This window comes from Ostrea edulis, chromosome 1 (assembly GCF_947568905.1).
Source record: "Ostrea edulis chromosome 1, xbOstEdul1.1, whole genome shotgun sequence".
NCBI lineage: Eukaryota > Metazoa > Mollusca > Bivalvia > Ostreida > Ostreidae > Ostrea > Ostrea edulis.
The window spans coordinates 54,459,968-54,483,658 of NC_079164.1; the positions used below are offsets into that span (position 1 = coordinate 54,459,968).

The 23,691-nt window shown below is 36.6% G+C and overlaps 1 protein-coding gene across 1 annotated transcript in view; it reads right to left on the minus strand.

Moving 5' to 3' along the window:
- The window catches only part of LOC125649798 (equilibrative nucleobase transporter 1-like), an 87,550-nt gene extending 64,765 nt beyond the window's left edge, over positions 1 to 22,785 (minus strand). Inside the window, exon 1 of the mRNA XM_048877592.2 lies at positions 22,094 to 22,785. Within this exon, the coding sequence (XP_048733549.2) occupies positions 22,094 to 22,524 (431 nt within the window). The 5' untranslated portion in view covers positions 22,525 to 22,785. The remainder of the gene's footprint in view (positions 1 to 22,093) is intronic.
- Between the last annotated feature and the right edge of the window lie 906 nt (positions 22,786 to 23,691).

Here is a 23,691-nt window from a genome sequence, read left to right on the forward strand (position 1 = left end):
GTTTGATGTCTGTCAAGCAAAGAGTTCTCAAGATATTGAATGGACAGTATATTCCTATGTCCAGTTTGATCCTTGACCTTTAAACATGTGACCTCAAAATAAATAGGGGTAATTTTCTCCTGAAGATGTACCAGTGTACCAAGTTTGATGTCTGTCAAGCGAAGTGTTATCAAAATATTGAACGGACAGTATATCCTTGTCTAGTGTGACCCTTGACCTTTGACCAAGTGACCTCAAAATCAATAGTGGTCGTCTTCTCCTGAAGTCGTATCAGTGTACCAAGTTTGATGTCTGTCAAGAAAAGGGTTCTCAAGATACTGAGCAGACAGTATATTCCCATGTCCAGTTTGATCCTTGACCTTTGACCATGTGATCTGAAAATCAATAGGGGTCGTCTTCTCCTGAAGACGTACCAGTGTACCACGTTTGATGTCTGTCAAGCAAAGGGTTCTCAAGATATTGAATGGACAGTATCTTCCTATGTCCAGTTTGATCCTTGACCTTTAAACATGTGACCTCAAAATAAATAGGGGTAATTTTCTCCTGAAGATGTACCAGTGTACCAAGTTTGATGTCTGTCAAGCGAAGTGTTATCAAAATATTGAACGGACAGTATATTCCTGTCTAGTGTGACCCTTGACCTTTGACCAAGTGACCTCAAAATCAATAGTGGTCGTCTTCTCCTGAAGTCGTATCAGTGTACCAAGTTTGATGTCTGTCAAGAAAAGGGTTCTTAAGATACTGAGCAGACAGTGTATTCCCATGTCCAGTTTGACCCTTGACCATGTGACCTCAAAATCACTATGGGTCATCTTCTCTTGAAGATGTACCAGTGTATCAAGTTTGATGTCTGTCAAGCAAAGGGTTCTCGAGACATTTAACGGACAGTATATTCCTATGTCCAGTTTGACCCTTGACCATTAACCATGTGACCTCAAAATCAATGGGGGTCATCTTCTTCTGAAGATGTACTGACGTACCAAGTTTGATGTCTGTCAAGCAAAGGGTTCTCTAGACATTGAATGGTCAGTATATTCCTATGCCCAGTTTGACCCTTGACCTTTGACCAAATGACCTCAAAATCAATAGGGGTCATTTACTCCTTAAGATGTACCAGTGTGCCAAGTTTGATGTCTTTCAAGCAAAGGGTTCTTAAGATATTGAGCGGACATTGTATTCCTATGTCCAGAGTAGATTGACCCTTGACCTTTGGACCTGAAAAACAATAGGGATCCTCTTCTACTCATAACTAACCCACATATGAAATATCATTATCATCAAGTGAATGGTTCTCAAGATATTGAGCGGACAACACATGGTCTACAGACCGACCGACCGACCGACAGGTGCAAAACAATATGCCCCCTCTTTTTCAAAGAGGGGCATAAAAATTGGTTATGATATCACTGTATTTCGTTTGTAAAATGTACCTTCTAATACGTTGACCGCACGGTGTTACCGTTAGGGCAATCTCAGCTACAATGTATAGATGAGACTATCGTGTGATATATGCCCACAAACTTTTAAAGAGAAAAGAAGAGAAATATAAAATTGAAAGTATATAATAAAAAGATTATTCATTCAAGAAAAATCATATTCCCCGAGGGCAACACCCTCGGGGAATACGATTTTCTTTGATGAATAAATATTCACATCTCCCTCACTATCATGCAATAAATGTATATTTTCGTGACGAGCAAAGAAAGGGGCTTGGTAGAATATCTACTAGATCCTGTAATGTATCTGTTTTAAAGGATTTTTGTAATGTTGTGGAATTCAGTATAGGTACGGTGACTCATAATTCATTCGTTCCATTGACTGGGATATTAAATGATGAAAAAGAATTTCGTATTTTGAAAGGGAATTTGGGGTGTAATGTGATTATCTAATGTGGAATCAAATCCCAGTTCGTTTATAATACAGTTGAAAAATGAACCTTACAAACAAAGACAATGTTGTTACAAGCTTTGTCAGCTGGAACCAATACATATTTCCAATCTAATTCTTTTATTACTGATGGTTTACTAAACACAGAAGGATAGCTGATATTGCCTTTTGTTTTAATGTGTCTAATACGATATTTTAATTATCTTCTGATACTCTTCATCTCTTCTGATATGGTGTCAAGTTCTTTCTTTTTTATTTAGCTCTGAAACGACCAACGACACAAACAGTTAGTGCTCTATAAATTATATTTGACATTGTATCTACTCTGCGGATCCGAAACTTGAATGTTGTTTGAATTAAGTGTTAAAATAAAATGATACGTCAGACACGAACTAAGCGCGGTTCTGAGAAATCGCAGTTGGAACACACACTGAATGCTGATCCGACAGAGGACCACGGCCGGGAAGAACACCATAGTGTCGAGGACCCTTACCCCCTACAGCTACTGACCGAAATTGAGGAGGAAGTAGAGTATCCAGACCTGCCCAGGGCAGATGCAGAACCTTTGATAGAAGAAAGGAAACTTGGAGTCAAATGGCCATCAATTGACGATAAGAGATAGGAGATCTTTGGTGAAGGCCTAGATAAGATTTTAAACTGCACGAAGACGCGAGATGTTTGGATGAAAATACATACCCTAGGCCAACACTTGTATATACAGTTGAGCCGGAACAATTTGGATCAAAGGAGAAAAGAGAGGAAACACAAGATATACTGGAGACAACAGAGGAAAATGTTACTACCATCTCTTGACATTATCGGTCTGCAAATGATGAAGAGAAATATGGGCTTAGCGATTTGAGGGATCGCATAAAGAACCCCCCAAAAGCTGAAAAGGTAAAAAAGCATGACGAGAAGAACAAAATAAAGGGCTACATCTGTGGCAAGTCCACAGATTCACAAAAGCAACATTAAAGGGCACGAAGTCTGGGGCACTACAGAGTTCTCAAGAAGAGGTTGAAAGACATCTGGTAGATACACACAAAGACGGACAGAGACAATCCATTAATGCAACAAAATTTAGATAGAGCCAAAATTAATACAAAGTAACCAATATGGAAAGAACTTTCGAGATTGTAATGAAGGCTAGATCAGCAGTAGCCTCTGGTCGAAACGGCATTCACAACAAAGTCTTTAAAAATGCCCAAGAATCTTGAAGCATCTATGAAAACTCTTAAAGGTAGTCTGGAGAAAGGGAAATATGCCGCTTTGTTGTCAGAAGGTTGTCTCATCCTAATAGAAGAAAATCCAGAGCAGTTAAACCATGACAAGTAACAGTTAAATCAAACAATTTGCTTCAGAAAGGACAAGTACCTAGCTGTTCAGGGTGCTTAGATTATACTAACATCATCACCCATCTGATTCAAGACTCAAAGTGAACAAAATATAACTTGCTAATGCATGAAAGGTAAAGATAACGAACAGTGATCAATCTCATAACTCCTATAAGCAATACAAAATAGAGAGTTGGGCAAACACGGACCCCTGGACACACCAGAGGTGGGATCAGGTGCCTAGGAGGAGTAAGCATCCCCTGTCGACCGGTCACATCCGCCGTGAGCCCTATATCCTGATCAGGTAAACGGAGTTATCTGTAGTCAAAACCAGTGTGCCACGAACGGTCCTCCAATCGGTATGAAACACGGCAGACATTTCACCCAATGATAGGTTGTGTTGGCAAACTAGATCGTTGTAACGACCATAGAATTTGTGAAATGCCGACTTTAAACGAGACTGTTGAAACCTCTGTACCATCAACGTGTTTGTCAGTAGCTTGCCTCGATTTAAAAACTCACCATGCGCAGAACAAATTCTTGCGTATTGAATCATATGAGAGATATAAACTCCATATGCAGGTGATAATGAAATATTGCTACATTAATATGGTAAGTTGACGATGGAGAAGCTGAAATTATCCCGTTTGTCATAAAGTTGAGTTGTTAGTTGAGTTGAGTTTGATTTCTGGTATCTCCGAGAATGTTTAAAGAGCTCATTGCTTAGGGGAGTTTGATAGAAGCAGAACCAGGCCAATAGTACATGTAGTGACATGTAGAAGCGGTGTGCTTCAGTAAGCTTGAGCAGTTCCCAAGAGAATATCATTCATCCCAGATCTGGAGAGGGCATTAAGGAACAATGGGAGGGAGGAACTTAAAAGTCGATAAAGCCTTAATTGACGGCAAGCTATACGTGGCACCGAAAAAGACGATATGCCCCTAAATTTAATGACAGTAAATTCATATGTTCTTTTGTATGATATCATTGTATTTACAGAATGTTGAATCCAAAAATTCTGTATTGATTTTGAGAGTTTCCATAATGATGTGTTTCTTCGACAATTAACACATCTGTACAAGATGGGGTTATGTTATTCTAATACGCAATGAATTAAAACAATGTGTCTCTTTCTTGGAAGATATGCACGACATTGGCTAAACTTGACCAGTTTGTATGCTAAATCTTGGAGATGTCTATTTAGCTTGTGTTTATATACATGTACTCCTAGTAGTTCCACTTTTTATTAAACCTATGACTGTGATGTATTTAGTGGCTTAGAAAATCACATTGTTGAATATATGAGCCTGGGTAAAGTCATGCTTATCGGTGATGCGAGAACTTCTAACACAAGATATTTTATTCTACACGTTATATTACGTAATGATGTTTTACGTGATTTGGGGAGAATTGCTAAGTTGGATCGAACCTAGACAAGGTTGTCAATGACTTGGGTAACAAGTTACTGTCTTTACGTAAAAGTAAAGAACTAAGAATTCTAAATGGTCGACACCATTTATGCATGGACAATGATTATACATTCGTTGCACCAAAGGGATACACCCTGGTTCAACGAAGAGCTTAAAAGAAAGCACAACACAAAAACAAAAAATCACCTGAATTTGATTGAAGCAAAAAATAAAATAAAATAAACATATAGAAGCTGATGAGTAATATGTTTTGGTTTCAGTTAACAAAGCTTGTTACAGCAATGTCTTTGTTTGTAAGGTTCATTATTACAACTGTATTTAAATCGAATTTGACATTAGTTCCACATTTGGTAATCCTACTTCCCTTTCAAAACATGAAATTCTTGAAAATCATACTTCAGTTTTAAACACATTTAATATCCAAGTCAATGGGACGAATGAATATGAGTTACCGTACCTATTCTGGGTTCCTAAACTTCACAAAAACCCATACAAACATAGATACATTGTTGGATCTAGTAAATGTTCAACCAAGCTCCTATATTTGCTGCTCATGAAAATATTAACTGCTGTGAATGAGAAAATTCAAACGTATTGCGCCATAACATATGACAGAAGTGGTGTAAATTAAATGCGGATTCTTAAAAATTCTACGGAACTTTTTGGTAAATCTATAATTTGAAATAACAAATCTTTCTCAAATTAACATCAAGGCGTTTTACTTTTCAACACTTTACATGACCATTCTTCATGATAAATTGGAGACGAAATTTTAGGACATCATAGGAAATTGTATCTTCAACAAAACTGGAAAAAAAACATGTTCATACATGTATCATGTGATAGGACATTCAAATTATTACTTTGTTAAACACCACTTTGATTCTACATACAAGTACTACTATCAAAAGAAGCTGGAAATCCTCATTGACAAAATCTTCGTAATCTTTAGTGATTGGGTCTTCCAACATTCTGTTGGAATTCCCATGGGCACAAATTGTGTTCCTTTATTAACTGACCGGTTTAAATATTCTCATCATGCAAAATTTATTCAAAAGCTTCTACATGAGAAGAAAGAAATTCTTGTTGTGGCTTTCAATTCGACATTTAGACATATCGACAACGTTTTAGCTACTAACAATAATAATGTTCATTCATATGTCGACTCAATATATCTCAGTGAACTCAAAATAGAAAACACCAAAGAGTCTTCCACATCTGCTTCATACGTATATATTTTATTGAACATAAGCAAGACCTTGTTCTGAGTATGGTCAGTTTTTAAATCGAGACAGACTACTGACAAGTTACAGGGATTTCAACAGTCTCATTTAAAGTCAGCTTTTCGAAAATTTTATGGTTGTTATAACAATCTAATTTACCAATACAAGCTGTCATTGTGTCAAATGCTGTCTGAAGTGTTTCATTCCAATTGAGACAGTTCTTTATAAACTGATTTTGACTACGGATTATTCCGTTGACCCGATCGAGATATAGGGCTCACAGCAGGTGTGACCGGTCGACAGGATATGCTAACTCCTCCTTTAACACCTGACCCTACTTCTGGTGTGTCCATAGGTCTGTGTTTGCCCTACTCTTAGTTTTATATTCTTTATCAGAGTTATGAGATTGATATACTGTTCGTTATCTTCATTTTTAAATTCAAAACAACTGTAAACGAAAATCTTAAAACTATTCCATGGAGTGTTGCAAGTTATTATGCAATTCAACAAAGGGGCAGTAACTCTGAAATATCCGTGACGATTAATTTCCTCAGATCTGAGAATATAAGCAAAACAGGAGCACATTCTATTAAGCAAAATGCAAGACGTCTTTAAAAATAAGATACCCCCCCCCCCCAGCAATATAGCCACAATATATTCAGTCTGATATATTGAAAGATACACGAATAGATAACGAAGCTGACATAACCATCGAATATTCTATTAAGTGATGAACTGAACTGAACACCGTTTAAGATTGGAGTCACAAATTTGATTACCGGTATTCATACAGATATAGCAATAAAGTGACCTTACTGGAAGACATAGCAATATTAACAATATCGAGGCAACTATAACAACAGCCTGAAGATAATAATCTGTTTGCTGACACGTTTGATATGCTGGAATTTCTTGATTACAAGATTTTGAGTACAACTACGTGGTATCCGATTTTGAACAGCGCAACTTCCTACACATTTCTCCGTTACACTAAAGCTTATACTCTGTATGACACCACGTCACAAGATGGCGATTTAAATGTTTTATGATTTTATTTGTATCAATCGATTTGTTTGTTTATCATCGTTTATTCATATGTGTTGAAATATTATTTTGAAAATCATGTTTTTATCCAAATTTGTACATTTTTTGCCTTTTTCATCTATACTTATTGTATATCATCATATCTTTTATAATCAAATCAATTCGTACTGATTTGAAAAACTATTTCTGGTGTAGTGAACCACCTGAAGGTAATGGTCAGTGCGTGGAAGCTTCAGAATCTTCTATGCACTAGATTTTGAGTGATATTGGGACTTTTGAGAAGGTAACATGTACAAGGGAATGTACTGCTTTACAGAACCCTGTCTGACCATCGGGTTATCCCTTTGCAGTAATAGGCAAATAAAGGGAATCACTGCTAGCTTAGACAATGGAGACCGCTATGTTAATAGCGATATCCAACATGGTATGTCCAACTCGTCATTCTTATAGATGGAATGAAGTTTAGGAAGTGTATTTTATGAATTCTTTTTAAAATTATTCAAGGATTATATATATGTAAGTTACTATTTGCAATAGCCACAACTGATTTGCTAACCCCATTCCCGTTTAGAGAATTACTAGATCTGCCCGAGTAACATACCGGAATCAAAATATCATCATTAGAATATGAAGCGCAAACGCCCTCGAGATGAAACCTTATTAAGATGACAACTTTTGAAGTATTCCTCTTGGAAAAAAAAATCAATAATTGTATATCATATTCTGCGGTTCTAACCTGCATTGTTTGTAGTTACTATGTGTATCATATACATACACCCTACATGTAATAAATTTTTCAAAGGCTGGGAAGCGAACTCCAATTACTTGAGTCACCGGGGCTTCTGAACAGGCTTTTTACGCCTCTGTATCACATGCTCAGCGGATATTCGCCTGTAGTTTGAAGAATTACGATGTGCATTTACTACAATAAAATCAAAATTTAGCAAGTTCAGAGTGGTGTCTAGAGACTCTCAATCAACAGAGAGATAAACCGACCATTAAAATGGAGACGTGGAACGAATAAACGAGATTTCTACACAGTCTTAATGAATAGAAATGTGGATTTATTTCATGTAAGTCTGTCCTAATACGATGCACGTCTACAGAGAACGAATGACGCTGGAAATGACTTATCAGAAAAAATTGTCACCTCATCTATCATTCCGATTTCTCCCTGTAGGAAAATTGGAGATGGATCGCCTCATTATGATCTCGTATTACTGACGGTTCCTGTCAAACTCTTGTAATATACAAGCCTTGCATATACCAGTCATTATTCCAGGTCGCAAAGATAATTGGTGGTCATTAAGATATTGCATTCCAATTTCCATATTTCAACTTCTCAAAGTTGAAAGTTTCGAAGTAAATATGATCTAAAAGTGCTGGAAATATAAGTCATTAACAAGACTATAAACCTGGGCTGGGTCTGAAAGAGGTAATGAATATACATGATTTTAAAAGAATACAAGAGCCCCACAGGCCTTATAGGTCACCTGAATACTAGTGAAAAAGTATCACAACCCCCACAGGCCTTATCGGTCACCTGAATACTGGTGAAAAAGTATCACTACTTCCATGGGCTATGAAATCTAGAAAACATTTCCTGTTCTGAATATCTAAGCTAAATTCTAATGTTCAGCAACAGCATAAAACAAGATGTGTTCTTAAAACTGCCCTCAAAAGTGCATACACTGATGGAAGGCTTTAAATAATAGGTGTATTAACATTAAAACATGAAAATATATGACTAATTTGGACTCATCCTAAAGTCATAACCCTGGGTTGTGAAATTCACCATTTTTTGTACATCCTTTTCTGCTATTCCTAAGTATGCATTTAGATTTTATACAGTATCAGCAAACTTACACATAAATACTATATATACAAAGTTTGGTCCCACCCTGGGGTCAAAACCCTAACTCTGGGGGAAATCAAATTTACAATTTTGGTAAAAGACAACCTGCTCTATCCATTTAGTTTCAATTTAGTATCAAAAGCACTAAAGAAAATGTTATTCAAGTGTTTTACACATAAACACTATATAACAAGTTTGGCCCCACCCTGAGGTCAGAACCCCTACTCCGGTGGATCATGAAATTTACAATTTTGGTAGAGGCCTTCCTGCTCTACATCACTATGCATTTAGTTTTTCTTACATGAGTTCTTCTTGAGAAGAAGATTTTTGAAATTTGAAAATTTGTCATTTTGGGCAGTTTTTGCCCTGCCCCTAAAGCACCAAGGGTGCAGGAATCCTGAAATGTACAATTTATGTTCCCTTTTTTCCAAATATGTTTCATACCAAATTTGAAAAGAATTGGAATGATAGTTATCATGAAGAAGTTAAAAATGTCTATTGTTCACACATTTAATAACTGACCATTTTGGCCCCACCCTGATACCAAAACCCCTACCCCTGGGGTCATCAAATTTACATTTTTGGTAAAGGGGCTACCTGCTCTTTCTAAATATCTATTTAGTTTCAATATAGTATCAACAGCACTAAAGAAGATGTTATTTAAGTGTTTTACACATAAACACTATATAACAAGTTTGGCCCCGCCCTGGGGTCAGAACCCCTACCCCGAGGATCAAGAAATTTACAATTTTGGTAGACGCCTTCCTGCTCTACATCACTATGCATTTAGTTTTTTTTTTTTTTTTTTTTTTTTTTTTTTTTTTTTTTTTACATGTGTGTGGTTCTGGCGAAGAAGACTTTTTAAAAAAATTGTCATTTTGGGGCAGTTTTTGCCCCGCCCCTAGGGGTGCTGGAGTCCTGAAATTTACGTCCCCCCTTGTCCCAATTATGCGTCAGACTGGTAGTTATTAAGAAGAAGTTAAACATGTTCAATTGTTAACGCACGTCGCACGACGACGGACGAAAACCAATTGCAATAGGTCACCTGAGTTTACTCAGGTGACCTAAAAATCCAAAATGTTTACATAATAATCAACGATCAGTTCCTGCTAGAACTTCAGGCAGTTTGTCTTGTTTCATAGTTACATGGTAACGTTGAAAAGTAAACGTTCATTGTGCCTACGACTTTGGGCACCAGATCCATTCTTGGGTCAAACAAAACAGCTGCTGTCCTCGAACCCAGTCAATAACTGTATAATATTGATCCAGCATTCTGTTTTGTTTACCTCAATCCGAACTACATCCGTAACATTAACATTACGCTGCAACAAATAGTTCGTTGGGAAATACAAATAAAAATGAATAATGACTGTCACAATGTTCAATTCATAAAAGACCATTTTTAAATGAGAAAAACATTCACATTTTAGAATGTTTTACTTTGAAATTGTGTAATTATTCATGATATTGTCAGTCCTCCGAATCTGTGTCATAGATGACGGGCGGTCTTCGTTTGGATGTTCAATGTTGACAATGAATTTTCCACAATGTATATTATCATTCAGAGAATTTTTATGCTTCCTGTGACATGGAGGGTCGTGAAGCTTTCATGTCAACTTCCCATATTTATGTAGCAATATTCCATTAACACCTGCATATGGTGTTTATATATCTCAAATGATTCGATACGCAAGAGCTTGTTCTGCGTTTGGTCAGGTTTTAAATCGATTGATTAATTTGATATTGTTTAACGTCCCACTCGAGAATGTTTCACTCATATGGAGACGTCACCACTGCCGGTGAAGGGCTGCAAAATTTAGGCCTATGCTCGGCGCTTACGGCCTTTGAGCAGGGAGGGATCTTTATCGTGCCATACCTGCTGTGACTGCGGTTTCATCCGAAGGACCTCCCCATTTAGTCGCCTCTTACGACAAGCAAGGGGTACTGAGGACTTTTCCTAACCCGGACCCCCACGGGATCATGTTGATGGTACAGGGGTTTCAACAGCCTCGATTGAAGTCAGCATTTTGCAACTTCTATGGTCGTTATAACGATCTAGTTCGTCAATACCACCTATCATTGGGTCAAATGCCGTCTGATGTATTTCATACCGATTGTTAGGCCGTTCTTGGCACACTGATTTTGACTACGAATAACTCTGTTTACCTGATCAGGATATAGGGCTCACGGCGGGTGTGACCCATTGACAGGGGATGCTTGCCCCTCCTAGGCACCTGATCCCACCTCTGGTGTGTCCAGGGGTCCGTGTTTGCCCAACTATCTATTTTGTATTGCTTATATGAGTTATGAGATTGATCACTGTTCGTTATCTTCCCAGACCGCCGCGGTGACCGAGAGGTTAGAGCGTTCGCCCCGAATGCAGTAGGCCGGGGTTCGGATCACGGCCGCGACAGACCCAAGTCGTTAAAACGAGTAGTGACAGTTCCATCGCCAAACGCTCGGCATCAGGTGTGAATGTCACGGGTCCTCGGATATGACCTTAAAAACGGATGTCCCGTGTCACAGTAGGTGTGGCACGCTAAAGAACCCTCACTCTCAATGGCCGTAAGCACCGAGCATAGGCCTGAATTTGAAGCCCTTCATCGGTCTTGGTGACGTCTCCATATCAGTAAAAAATTCTCGAGCGAGACGTTAAGCAAAATACAATCAATCAATCACATTCATGAGGAAATGGTTATCATTACAATTCGTGAAGATATCGAAGGCTAAAATATTGGAAAGTTAGATATATATTGCTTTAACGATAATGGCTATGCAACCACCCAAAATGCAGGGAAATACAAATTTAGTACTTTTATAAATATTTTCATGGATTTTGACATAATAACAGATTTATAAAGTGCAATTTTCCCTACATTTACTTAGTTCGGGTAACCTTAACATAGCTGCGAAGTTGATTCTTGTTTGTTACATTGAAACGTGTTTCAAAACATTTTGATAACTACATAATTCTTGAATTCCTAATTTTAAACAATTTAAACAAATAATGAAATTCATCCCCAATTACACATTACAAGTACCTGATTTACAAATTTTATTCTCTTACAATATCAAACCATCCATCTGTCTCAATCGTCCAGTTCAAAATCTAGTTTAATTGGCAAATTCAATAGATAGTTTTCAAATATTGATGATTTCTTTAAACAGTTGTAATTTAAACCTTTAGGAGAAAAGTTTGTATTTCAATATACCATGATTTGTTAAATAGATCTAATCGCCTTATCTTTTCGCCAAGATAAATTTTCTCAATTTTCATGCCAAACATAGGTCAATCCACATTCATTAAAAAATTTCTGGGCAAATTCACACAATAAATTCTTACAATTTAGAACTCTGCGAATTAAGTAATTTACAATAATGGAATCAATTTGACCAAAGGTTTTAACCAATCATTTTGTCGAGTATTTTAAATTCATGATTTATTGTATTTACAATCTGTTTTTTTTTTAATGTGTTTTCTTTCCAAATGCATCTATAGCGCTTTCTACTAGTCACCAATAATCCTTTCAACAATGTTATCAATGAATTCTGATGTAACATTTTAGCTGTAATATATTTTATTTCATTTCGTAGTACCATTATAAGATTTAGTTTCTATGGAATTAAGGAATAATGCTCCCTTTTAAGGATTCCAATTTTATAGTAATCTCCTGTTCATGTGACGTATTAATTCATAATTATTTTGCCTCGGACTAGAATGACGTTCTGTCGTTGGATAAAACGCATCAAGGAATTGCCATCTGAATTATTAGATATTTAAACGGCAACATGGCGTCTGGAATGTCTTTAAAACTGTATTTCTTTCTTATGAATATTTACATATCGATATTAAACACATTGGTCCTCAACAAAACATTTATTAAGTTTGTTACTGTCTACAGAAGTTTCTCAGATTGTTAATGTCCATAACTTTAACAAATTGACAACTTTCTGTAGACAGTCAGTAACAAACCTAATGAGTAATAGTATGCTCTTTTCAAATGCTAACAAAACAGATAAAAGTCTAAAACACTGGTTTGTAACACGTAACAAGTACATTAACCATTTCAATCATTGTTGGGTCTACCATTAAGGATAAAAATAGCATAGTGTTTACAAACATCTAGTTTTCTTCCATAATTATTAACAGCTAGTGCTATATCTAGAGGAACTCTACTGAAAACCATACTTTTCAAGATACTTTACCGGTATATCAAATTGATCAAAAGGCCAATGACAATCAACATCAGACATACGTTTACGTGTTTTTTTCTCAAAATCTCACAATAATCAGTAAAATCTTTCAGAGTACCAAGTATGCGAACATATTTATTCTCTGTAGACTGTAAAGGATTTAATATTTCATTCACAATATCCTGACCAAAAACCTGATGAGAATGTGGAATCTAATGGTGGTATGTAAACTATACAATCAATAAATGACCATTGATACCAAAAGTTTTAGCTTCTATCCTAACCCAAAGTACATGATCACACTCATTACTGATGATACTGCAATGTTTGAAATTTTATCTTTAATGTAGACAACAGTTCCATCTGATTTCCGAATGACAGATATGTTCTATGTTTACAAAATACCAAAGTTTGGAATATTAATTATATCAGCTTTATCTGTTCCATTAACAAACAGGATGCCTGTAATCGTTACTGATTTCCCCCGAGTTGTTCCGCATGTTTATAGGGGATAGAACTTTCCGGCGGTCATTAATCTCCTTTGGAAACTATTCGCTAACTCCAAATGATTTTCTAACGAGGGTAAAAGGGGCAACCTTTCTAACCGTTTCTCTCTCTTTGTGTAGTTTTTTGGTCGATGCCTTTCCTGGATTTTCTTTCCCATTCTGTGTAGTTTATTGTAACAGGAAGGGGGGAAATGCAACGGACCATACCGGGATTCGAACCCAGGTCCCCCGAATCTCTAGTCAGCTGCTTTACCAACTGAGCTATCTTGCCATCGGTGATCGAATTCATCTGACTATATTTGTATATAGATTTTTAAGGCAAGATCTTGATTTACTTCAGTGTTTGACCTTGTGACCTTGACCTGGAAGTTTTACCTATTTTTTTAAAAATCTGATCTGTTCGTGATCTCCTCAACTATTTAAGATAAAGCTTTCATATTTTGTATACTTGTATAGATTTCTCATGGCAAGGTATTTCGTATCATACCATGATCTATGACCTTGGTCTTATCCAGAACAACAAGATCATGTTAGTTATATTGGTGTTGAGGCATTTCCGTGTTAAGGGAATTCATTTTCAGTTATGTTGTGGATGGGGCCAAAATATGGGGTCAATTTTTTTTCATGGGAATAAAGATTGATAAAAAAATCTTTTGAAAATCACAACAGCTGAACATTGGCAAGGCCAAGGTGACTCTGGTGAGCGATGTGGCCCATAGGCCTCTTATTGATAATTACTTATTCAATCGCTTGGTTGATTAGATGATAAGATATTTTCAAAAAGTCTTCATTTAGAGATAACATTGGCATCTTATCGACTCGGCGACTTACAACAGATATCATTTATCGAGAGTCGTGTTTATAGCCAGGGCGACATTTATCGAGAGTCGTGTTTATAGCCAGGGCGACATTTATCGAGAGTCGTGTTTATAGCCAGGGCGACATTTATCGAGAGTCGTGTTTATAGCCAGGGCGACATTTATCTCGAGTCGTGTTTATAGCCAGGGCGACACTTATCGAGAGTCGTGTTTATAGCCAGGGCGACATTTATCTCGAGTCGTGTTTATAGCCAGGGCGACATTTATCGAGAGTCGTGTTTATAGCCAGGGCGACATTTATCGAGAGTCGTGTTTATAGCCAGGGCGACATTTAGTTTATTGGCTTAATTTTTGGTCATCATGTTGGTTTCCCTACGACCAAGACGAGAAAAATACGTCGTTCAGTGCATAAAAATGGAGAGTCGTTGAATTGTTAATATTAGGACATATTGATGTTTAGTGAACAAGGCAAGACACTTGAACGTTTGCATACTTTTCGCCCCGAAATAACGAAAACATGACAAAACGAAAACGAAAAAATATATTTGAAAAAACGACAAAGGAAACTCGCATTTTGTCATCTTTTCGCTTTACTTGGCGCGTATTGTCGTCTTTTCGCTTTACTTGGCGCGTATTGTCGTCTTTTCGCTTTACTTGGCGCGTGTTGTCGTCTTTTCGCTTTACTTGGCGCGTATTGTCGTCTTTTCGCTTTACTTGGCGCGTGTTGTCGTCTTTTCGCTTTACTTGGCGCGTATTGTCGTCTTTTCGCTTTACTTGGCGCGTGTTGTCGTCTTTTTGCTTTACTTGGCGCGTGTTGTCGTCTTTTCGCTTTACTTGGCGCGTATTGTCGTCTTTTCGTGGCGAAAAGTCTCTAATTATCGTTTGTTTTGTCATCTTTTCGCCTCGAAATTACGAAAAGACGACAAAATGTAAAATGGTACAATTCAGCCACCACACATAAGACCTATTTTGATTTGTAAGGAGACAATAATTACGGACACGTCCGTTACATGCTACTTGATCTATTTGTTTTGAACAATTCTTCCAGGTATGGTAGATTACATTTGTACACATGAAACCATCCGCACAATGAGCAACAAGATAACTTAATAAACACATGCTGAGTACAATTTGATGATTCTATCGTAAAATGCTTCACGAATTATTCTATCATTAATAATCAGCATAACAGGCTTAAAACTAAGACGTTCTTCCTTATATCAAATTTTTGTTCTATTTTCTCATGATATATTGATTTTGTGTTTTTCATGTTTCAAACATATTGTCTTTCATTAGGCACTGTCTATTTCAGAAGTCATAACAAATATATGTTTAAAGTAAACAAACAAATACAGTACAAAATGTAATACAGGGCCCAGTTTCACAAAACTATCTTGCGACTAAGATCTGTCATAAGACTAAAATTTGTCATAAGATCCATTATAGCTGTTTCACAAAACTGTCATATCTTAAGATAATCTTAAGATTGTTAGAAATCTTAAGACATCCAGATACTTGTCTTAAGTCTATTCTGAACATGGCGGTAGTTCATGTTTTGCTAGGAAATAGGTATCTTATCCGAAGGGAACGTGGTTTCGGGGACAGAAACAATCTATTAGACTATATGGAGGATGAAGACATCATTGATAAGCTTCGTATACCGCGACGTGATCTTTGTGATGAACTCAATATTCGTTTAGAATACCCCACGGACAACTTTTACCTACATCCGCTTCTTAGACATGTCCACTTATTCTTCATTTCTTTCCTTGACCGGATATAATCTTTTGAATTTACTGCGTTGACTTTAGAAGTGACATTTCCGTAAGTTTCCTTCAAAGCATTGAAAACTATGGAGTTTTCTCCCCCCCCCCCTCCCTAAAATTTTCAAATTTAAAGTAAATCGTGGTCTCTTGTTTAGAAATATGTAAACTATAAAAGAAGCAATCAATTCTTCTACTCTCGGAGAAATAAATGACAAAATCTTTTTATTATTGAATTACTTTTATTGGAGAACTTACAATTTTTCATACACTCTTAAAATTTGCGTCATTTTATTAATTTCACCTTACCAAAAACGACAGAAAATAGTAAAAGTTACTGCACAGGAAACTAGAAATATTTGCCCTCTGGGCCCCCACCAGGGCTTCGTCCTGGACAAAGGCGGCGCCTAGACCCCCTGCCTCAAAAAGTTGCGCCCCCTAACCGCAATTCCTGGATCCACCCCTGATACTGATATTTCAGCAGATGAACCATGTGGACATCTTTTAAAAATATTTTGACACCGATTGATCTGAACGCACGGACTTCGTTGCCGCTCTGTGGTCACAAGTAAACGCATTCGAATATTTGCAGACACAAAAGCAGTGGTGGATGAATTCATTTCTTCACGTTCTTATCTTTGGTAGTTTTCGTACGTTTTGTTTTATTCAGTAATTGGCTTTTTCACGTAAGAATGCTTTCGCGCCCAGTATATATAGTCGAACACGTTTTATTCGATTAATGCGACGTTCGTTATAGGTTTGCACAAGTATATGTATTACCCATGTCTTTGGATTTCCCGACCCACCCACGCTCTCGATTACGGAACTTTTTTGTATTCAGTATGTTATTTTGTTAGACAAAACAAGTGCGACGTTGCGAATTTGTAATGAACGCATTGATCAATCATATTATTGTATTTTATATTCAAATTACATGTAGTTAAGAAAATATTCTTTATCGTCGGAGTGGAACGAGAGAGAATATTAATATAGAATTTCGCATATAGTGTATTGGTATGGACGTTTTTATTAAACATACATGTAATTCAACACTTTCATTTTGTATCACAATTTCTGTAATCAAATGCTACGCAAACCGAGCGTACATGTAACTTTTGAAATACAAAGTAACGTGTAAAATCACATAATATAGAAAAGAGATATAATGTAATAATTCCAATATTATTTATTACAATTGATTTGATTGGACAAAAATAAAGCTGAACGAGAGTTTACACATCAATAAATCCGAAATCGCGATGTATTCATATACGCCTGAAAACAAATAATGTAGTTCGGGGAAACTATTCAAATTATTGAAATTGTTAATAAAGTGAATGAATTGGAATTATAAGAATCAAACATTCTTTTTGAAGAATTTATCGATGTGTAAACTCTGCTTCGCACTTTTATTCAGTTTGTGAGTAAAATGTCTGGAGTTTACACATCGATAAATTCTTAAAAACGAATGTTTAATCCTATATTTTATCTTATAATGAATACATTAAATCATTACAAAGGACTAAAATCGTAATATATCAACTTCTATGTATATTCTTATATACTTTAATCTTTCATTTAGCATTTGAATTCACCCATGCAATTAAAAGATGATAAAAGAAACGCGTTATTTTACAATGTAACGAGTATTACAACGTCGTTTAAAGATCTGTCTGAAGATTTCTTGAAGTTAAGATAGTTTTGTGAAACGGTACTGTCGTATCTTATGATTTTCATAAGTCAAATCTTAAGACACTCTTACGATCTATCTTATGACATACGAGGGCTGTTATCGATGTAATGTGTATTGTACTATATCTCAAAAGCATTCGACTCAAATATTGAAATGAACATTACATCCCTTCAAAGTATTCTCCGCGGTTTGAAATACATAATTTCAATTTCTGAATCCATTTCTGAAATGCGTCACGGTACGCTGATTTAGGTAGATCTCTGAGGCACTGACTGATGGCTGAGACAAGGGCTTGTCGGGACTTGTAAAGTCGACCAGATAAGAACTTTTTAAGTTTTGGAAAAAGTCGCATGGGGCTAGATCTGGAGAGTATGATGGGTGTGGCAAGACGGCAACCTTTTCCGACTTCAAAAAGTGCTTCACAAGCTCAGATGTATGTGATGGAGCATTATCATGAAGTAGACGAACATGCCTAAATCATGACACAGGGCGTCATTTATGATAATATTTATTGAGGTTTTTAGTATAACATCTCGGTAATACCGACCTGTAACACTTTTGCCCTTCGGCACCGCAATTTGTACGGCTATACCATCACATAAGAATAATATGCAATAAAGAACCTTCTTTGTGCTTATGGTTCTTTTAGCAACTACAGGCCTTCTACCGTATTTAGTTAGCCATATTTTGTTTCCAATTTTTCTTACTGGTTCGAAATAGTGAACCCATGTTCGTCACCAGTAACAGTGCTTGCAAATTGTCTTTGATTGAATATGAGTAACATTTTGAGCAATTGCTTAGCGGTTTGTACTCGTACCCGTTTTTGGTCATCTGTCAATATATGCGGTATCCATCTATCCGAAATCTTTCGTACTTTCAAAATGTGCTTCAAAATGAAATGCACCCGCGATAGCGATATGCCAACAGCTTTGGCAATATCACAAATTGTGTATCTGCCATCGCTTTCAATTATTTCCCTGACTTTTGAGACATTTGCCTTGCCTGCTACAGTCACAGGTCGGCTAGATTTTGCTGCATCTTTGACGTATTCTGTGCCAGTCAAAAATTTCTTTCTCCACTTACGAACTGTCTCATAAGATACCTTATCAGACCCATAAACTTCCCCCAATTCAGTAAAAATCTGTATTACGGAATGACCGAGTTTTGTGCGAACTTTTATATAAGCTCTAATATCCTCAATATTCTCAACCTGTTTCCCTACCATTTTTTACAAAAGTGGTCAACGACTGTCTCTATTGAAATGACCTAAGTTTAAAATGCACCTATGACGTCATTCTTTTGTTCGAACACTCCATTATTTTTCAGGAATGGAGAGTTCGGAAAGTAGGTCAACCTTTATACAAGTAGATATAAATGCATGCAACAAAAGAATGAAAAAGGTAAGACATGATTAAAATTAAATTAAAATTTAGTTTTTATTAATGTTTACAGTGGATTTTAAGTGGGCCAATGTACTCGTATCACTCCATTCCTTAAAAGCAATGGACCTCGGCCCCTTCGGGGCCTCGGTCCATTACTTTTAAGAAATGGTGCGATACTCGTACATTAACCCTTACTTAAAACTATGTAGAGCTGAAGGCTCGTGTTTATACCGTTGTAAAGGTATTGAATAAAGCTATTCAAGAGTATCATTATCCAAGAAATCGCACAAAGCGTTATCGCACTGTGGTACAATACACATTACATATCGAACAGCCCTCGTATCTTAAGATAGTTTTGTGAAACCCGACCCAGGTTCCTAAGACTTTATTAAATACACACATATGAATTACACACACACACACACACACACACACACACACACACACACACACACACATATAAATATACACACAAAGCACGATCAACCAGATTGTCATATTTTCGGGACGACCTGTCCCTTCCTCAGGACAAACTGAAAAGAATTACACAATGTGGCCAATATGAACACTAAATCTACAAACATATTTACACCGCAGACTACATGTTTTTGGTTTTCAGGCTTGCCAATCAATGCTAAGAGCGGAGCGAATTAGGACATGTCCTATTCGTCCAAAGAGCTGATCCACAATATATGCAATTTCATATTCTGTTTTGCTCATTTGAATTAGTAACTAAAATCATCTAATGTAAATAAATCTACCCCTAAACATTCATTCTTCCAAACACACTGTGTCAGTGTATTCATACTCCATTGCATATAAGTTATTTCAATTTTCTTGATTCTAGCAAAACATTAATGTATATTGAGCGGAAGAACAATGCCGTTTTATAGAAACCTTTAGTAACAGAAATGCGTTTACACTCAACAAACGTTCAACTAACGTACAGTCTTTCATCTTTGAGATTTGCCGATTTCGTTTTTAAACTTTAAATAGAGTATAATCCTACTGGATGAAAGCCAATACAAAATTTAGAATCCGCTTTGCATGGTGGGTGAAAGTGAAAATTAAAAACATTACGAAATAACCATCGTTTGGTATACAAATAATAATCAAAGCCGACAGTCAAGTGAAAATAAAAAACATTACGAAATAAGCATCGTTTGGTATACAAATAATAATCAAAGCCGACAGTCAAGGTCTGCGTCTGTGTAATGTCTTTCATGGTTGGCTTTGATGAACATCATTAAGCCACCAGAATGAATATCAAACAACATAAAATGAAGCAGTCAGGCGGTTTGAAACATCTTTCTTTTATTAATTAACGAAAGAATGTTCCCTCATGTATTTCCTGGTTATCAAATTGGAAAGCAGTCCCACAGTCTTTTACAATACGTATGACGTATTTGCTAAATTTTCTTAATGCGTCAATATCTTCGCTGGGTTTACGTTCTGCTCCGCCTAAATCCTTGGCCAGCAAAAATGGTTTCCTACCGGTGGTTAGTTCATCTGCTCTTTTTCAAAAACAACTTACTATGCAACACACTGACGCTTCAACCACATCACATTAGAGTATATTAGATATACATGTACGCTGAATACAGCTATGTTTGAAAAAATATCAAAGATTTTGAGGCCCGTTGAAGTTGATATTTTTTCCATACAGAACTGTAATCTGTATATATCGTGCTTAAAACACTGTCCTTTTTAAATTTCATTCATTGATTTATCTCAGAGAGTCCGATTTTGAAGGATATCAGTGCTGAGTTATTCTGATATTACAGACGTTCACTGATATCAGTGCTGAGTTATTCTGATATTACAGACGTTCACTGATATCAGTGCTGGGTTATTATGATAGTACAGACGTTCACTGATATCAGTGCTGAGCTATTCTGATATTACAGACGTTCACTGATATCAGTGCTGAGTTATTCTGATATTACAGACGTTCACTGATATCAGTGCTGGGTTATTCTGATAGTACAGACGTTCACTGATATCAGTGCTGGGTTATTATGATAGTACAGACGTTTACTGATATCAGTGCTGAGTTATTCTGATATTACAGACGTTCACTGATGTCAGTGCTGAGTTATTCTGATATTACAGACGTTTACTGATATCAGTGCTGAGTTATTCTGATAGTACATACGTTCACTGATATCAGGGCTGGGCTATTCTGATATTACAGACGTTTACTGATATCAGTGCTGAGCTATTCTGATAGTACAGACGTTCACTGAGTTATTCTGATATTACAGACGTTCACTGATGTCAGTGCTGAGTTATTCTGATATTACAGATGTTCACTGATATCAGGGCTGGGTTATTCTGATAGTACAGACGTTCACTGATATCAGTGCTGGGTTATTCTGATAGTACAGACGTTCACTGATATCAGTGCTGAGTTATTCTGATAGTACAGACGTTCACTGATATCAGTGCTGAGTTATTCTGATATTACAGACGTTTACTGATATCAGTGCTGAGTTATTCTGATAGTACAGACGTTCACTTATATCGGAGGTCACATGTCAATTCTTTCACTTAACGAACAAAGAAATGACGTCAAATCAATGTTTTTTAAAACTTGCATTACATTTCATATCGAGGCCAACGCGAATGTAATAAAGGAAATTGTAATGAACCTATAAAGATGCATTTCATTGAAGAGGTTATATACCAGTCCACATGCAATACTGATGTTCTTCTTAATTAGAGTCACTGAAAGATATGACAGATTCAGCATACATGTGGATAAGTATACAACTTGTGATAAGATGGAATTGTGTGTCCGACCTAAAACTGATTTCATCTTAGATATAGAATGTACTTTATTATCCTCTCATAACCTTATATTCTTGCGATATGCGTGCGTTATCGTTCCAGTAATTGAAGTCGAACTATAGCATGGAGAATGATCATCAAAGGATAATAATATAAAGATTTTAAAATTTACTTACACAGTCACGAGTCGAGTCCGAGTGGTACCATACTTATCCATGAAGACCCCTACAGGCAAAATGAGTAAGTTCCGTACAATAATGACAATCCCGTACAGAAGATCCAGACGATCTTCCTGTTCGTCACAGAAGTACTGCGTGCCGTTAAATGGCAGAAGATACTCTGTTTCTGGTGGAAATGTAGTGGTGGTAGAGGTGGTCCTGCAATTCGGCCGTCTCTTACGTGAACCATCTTGCAAATCTTCATTTTGGCTTTGGTCTTTTAGAAAATCCTCTGGAAATGTGACATTGCAAAGATTTAAGAAATAAGCGTCTCGCCTCAGAGTGACCGTTAACCACACCCATCCAAATATCACTCCAGAAAAAAAGAGGCATTCAAAAGCCGCCCATATGAAGGTAACGTGTCGTTTGTTGCAACAGCAAGAACTCATCGTGATGTCCCCGTTGTACTCTGAAAATCGGAACCAGAAAATGATGTTTATATGATTGTGATATTGATTTTTTCCCTTTTTTAAGTTATCGTGGCAATAGACAACGGCATCTTCTACACAAATTCATTTGCATTGGATTAAAAATTTGAATTTATCCCCAAAAAGTAAGAAAACGATTTATAGTTTTTGTTTTCATGTGAACAGAGAAATAGGATTGTGAAACATTATTTTCCAATGTAATATTGTTTTTGGCTTTGTGTGATCAGCATTTAAGTGTAGACTTTATAAAGAAGTATAATTTGTAAATTCTCTGAATCGCCGGGGAATTGCAAGAGTCAAGTAATTTATGAAATAGCATGAACATTTTAAATTGGTAGTGATGATTTGTTCCCGGAAGTTGTCAAATATGAAACAGACTGTTCTGAGATGTGTCGCGGAACAGCCTTCTAATACAATTACATGTAATTGAACAAGTCTTAGAATTCAGTTCTTTGTGGACTGAGATGCCGGTGTTGCATAGTAGCTCTCTCACCAAAGCAGCCCCTTCCCCGGAAAACTGCCCATACTATGTTTTTCCCATGGGGAAAAATCTACTACCGGTATATTGTAAAACCTCCCTCATAGTAGGTTTTTCCCTCGCGGTTTGGTGGGGGGGGGGTTAAATATTAATGGTTTATGGAAAGCCATTAGGGGCTTTAAATCGATGCTTTGTATATCAGATGCTGTTAAGTTACATATACTTGCACACATTAAGTTTGTGCAAGAAGACAAAAGCGGACAATGCCGACTGTATAAATGGATACAATTTTATATGGACAGTGTTTTAATTTGTTGAATAGGATTACTTAGAAATTAAACTTTCCCTATTTCAAAATAAAAGTTGTGTAAATAACTACAGCTTTTCAACTAAATACGTAAGTATTGAGACAAAATCTTCTGACATGATCAGCATGTACAAGTATATGGTAGATATATGAACGCTCTTATGCACCTGCAATGCTTCAGAATTTTTCTATTATTTGTCGACGAATGTTTCAGATGCTGATTGTGTCCGACTGTATGGTAAGATTAAAAACATTGCATAAACATGCACGATCACGGTAGCATGTGGGCGTTCTAAATCCATTCTATTTGTAGCGTGATGGGGGTGTCTGGAGAATCTATTAT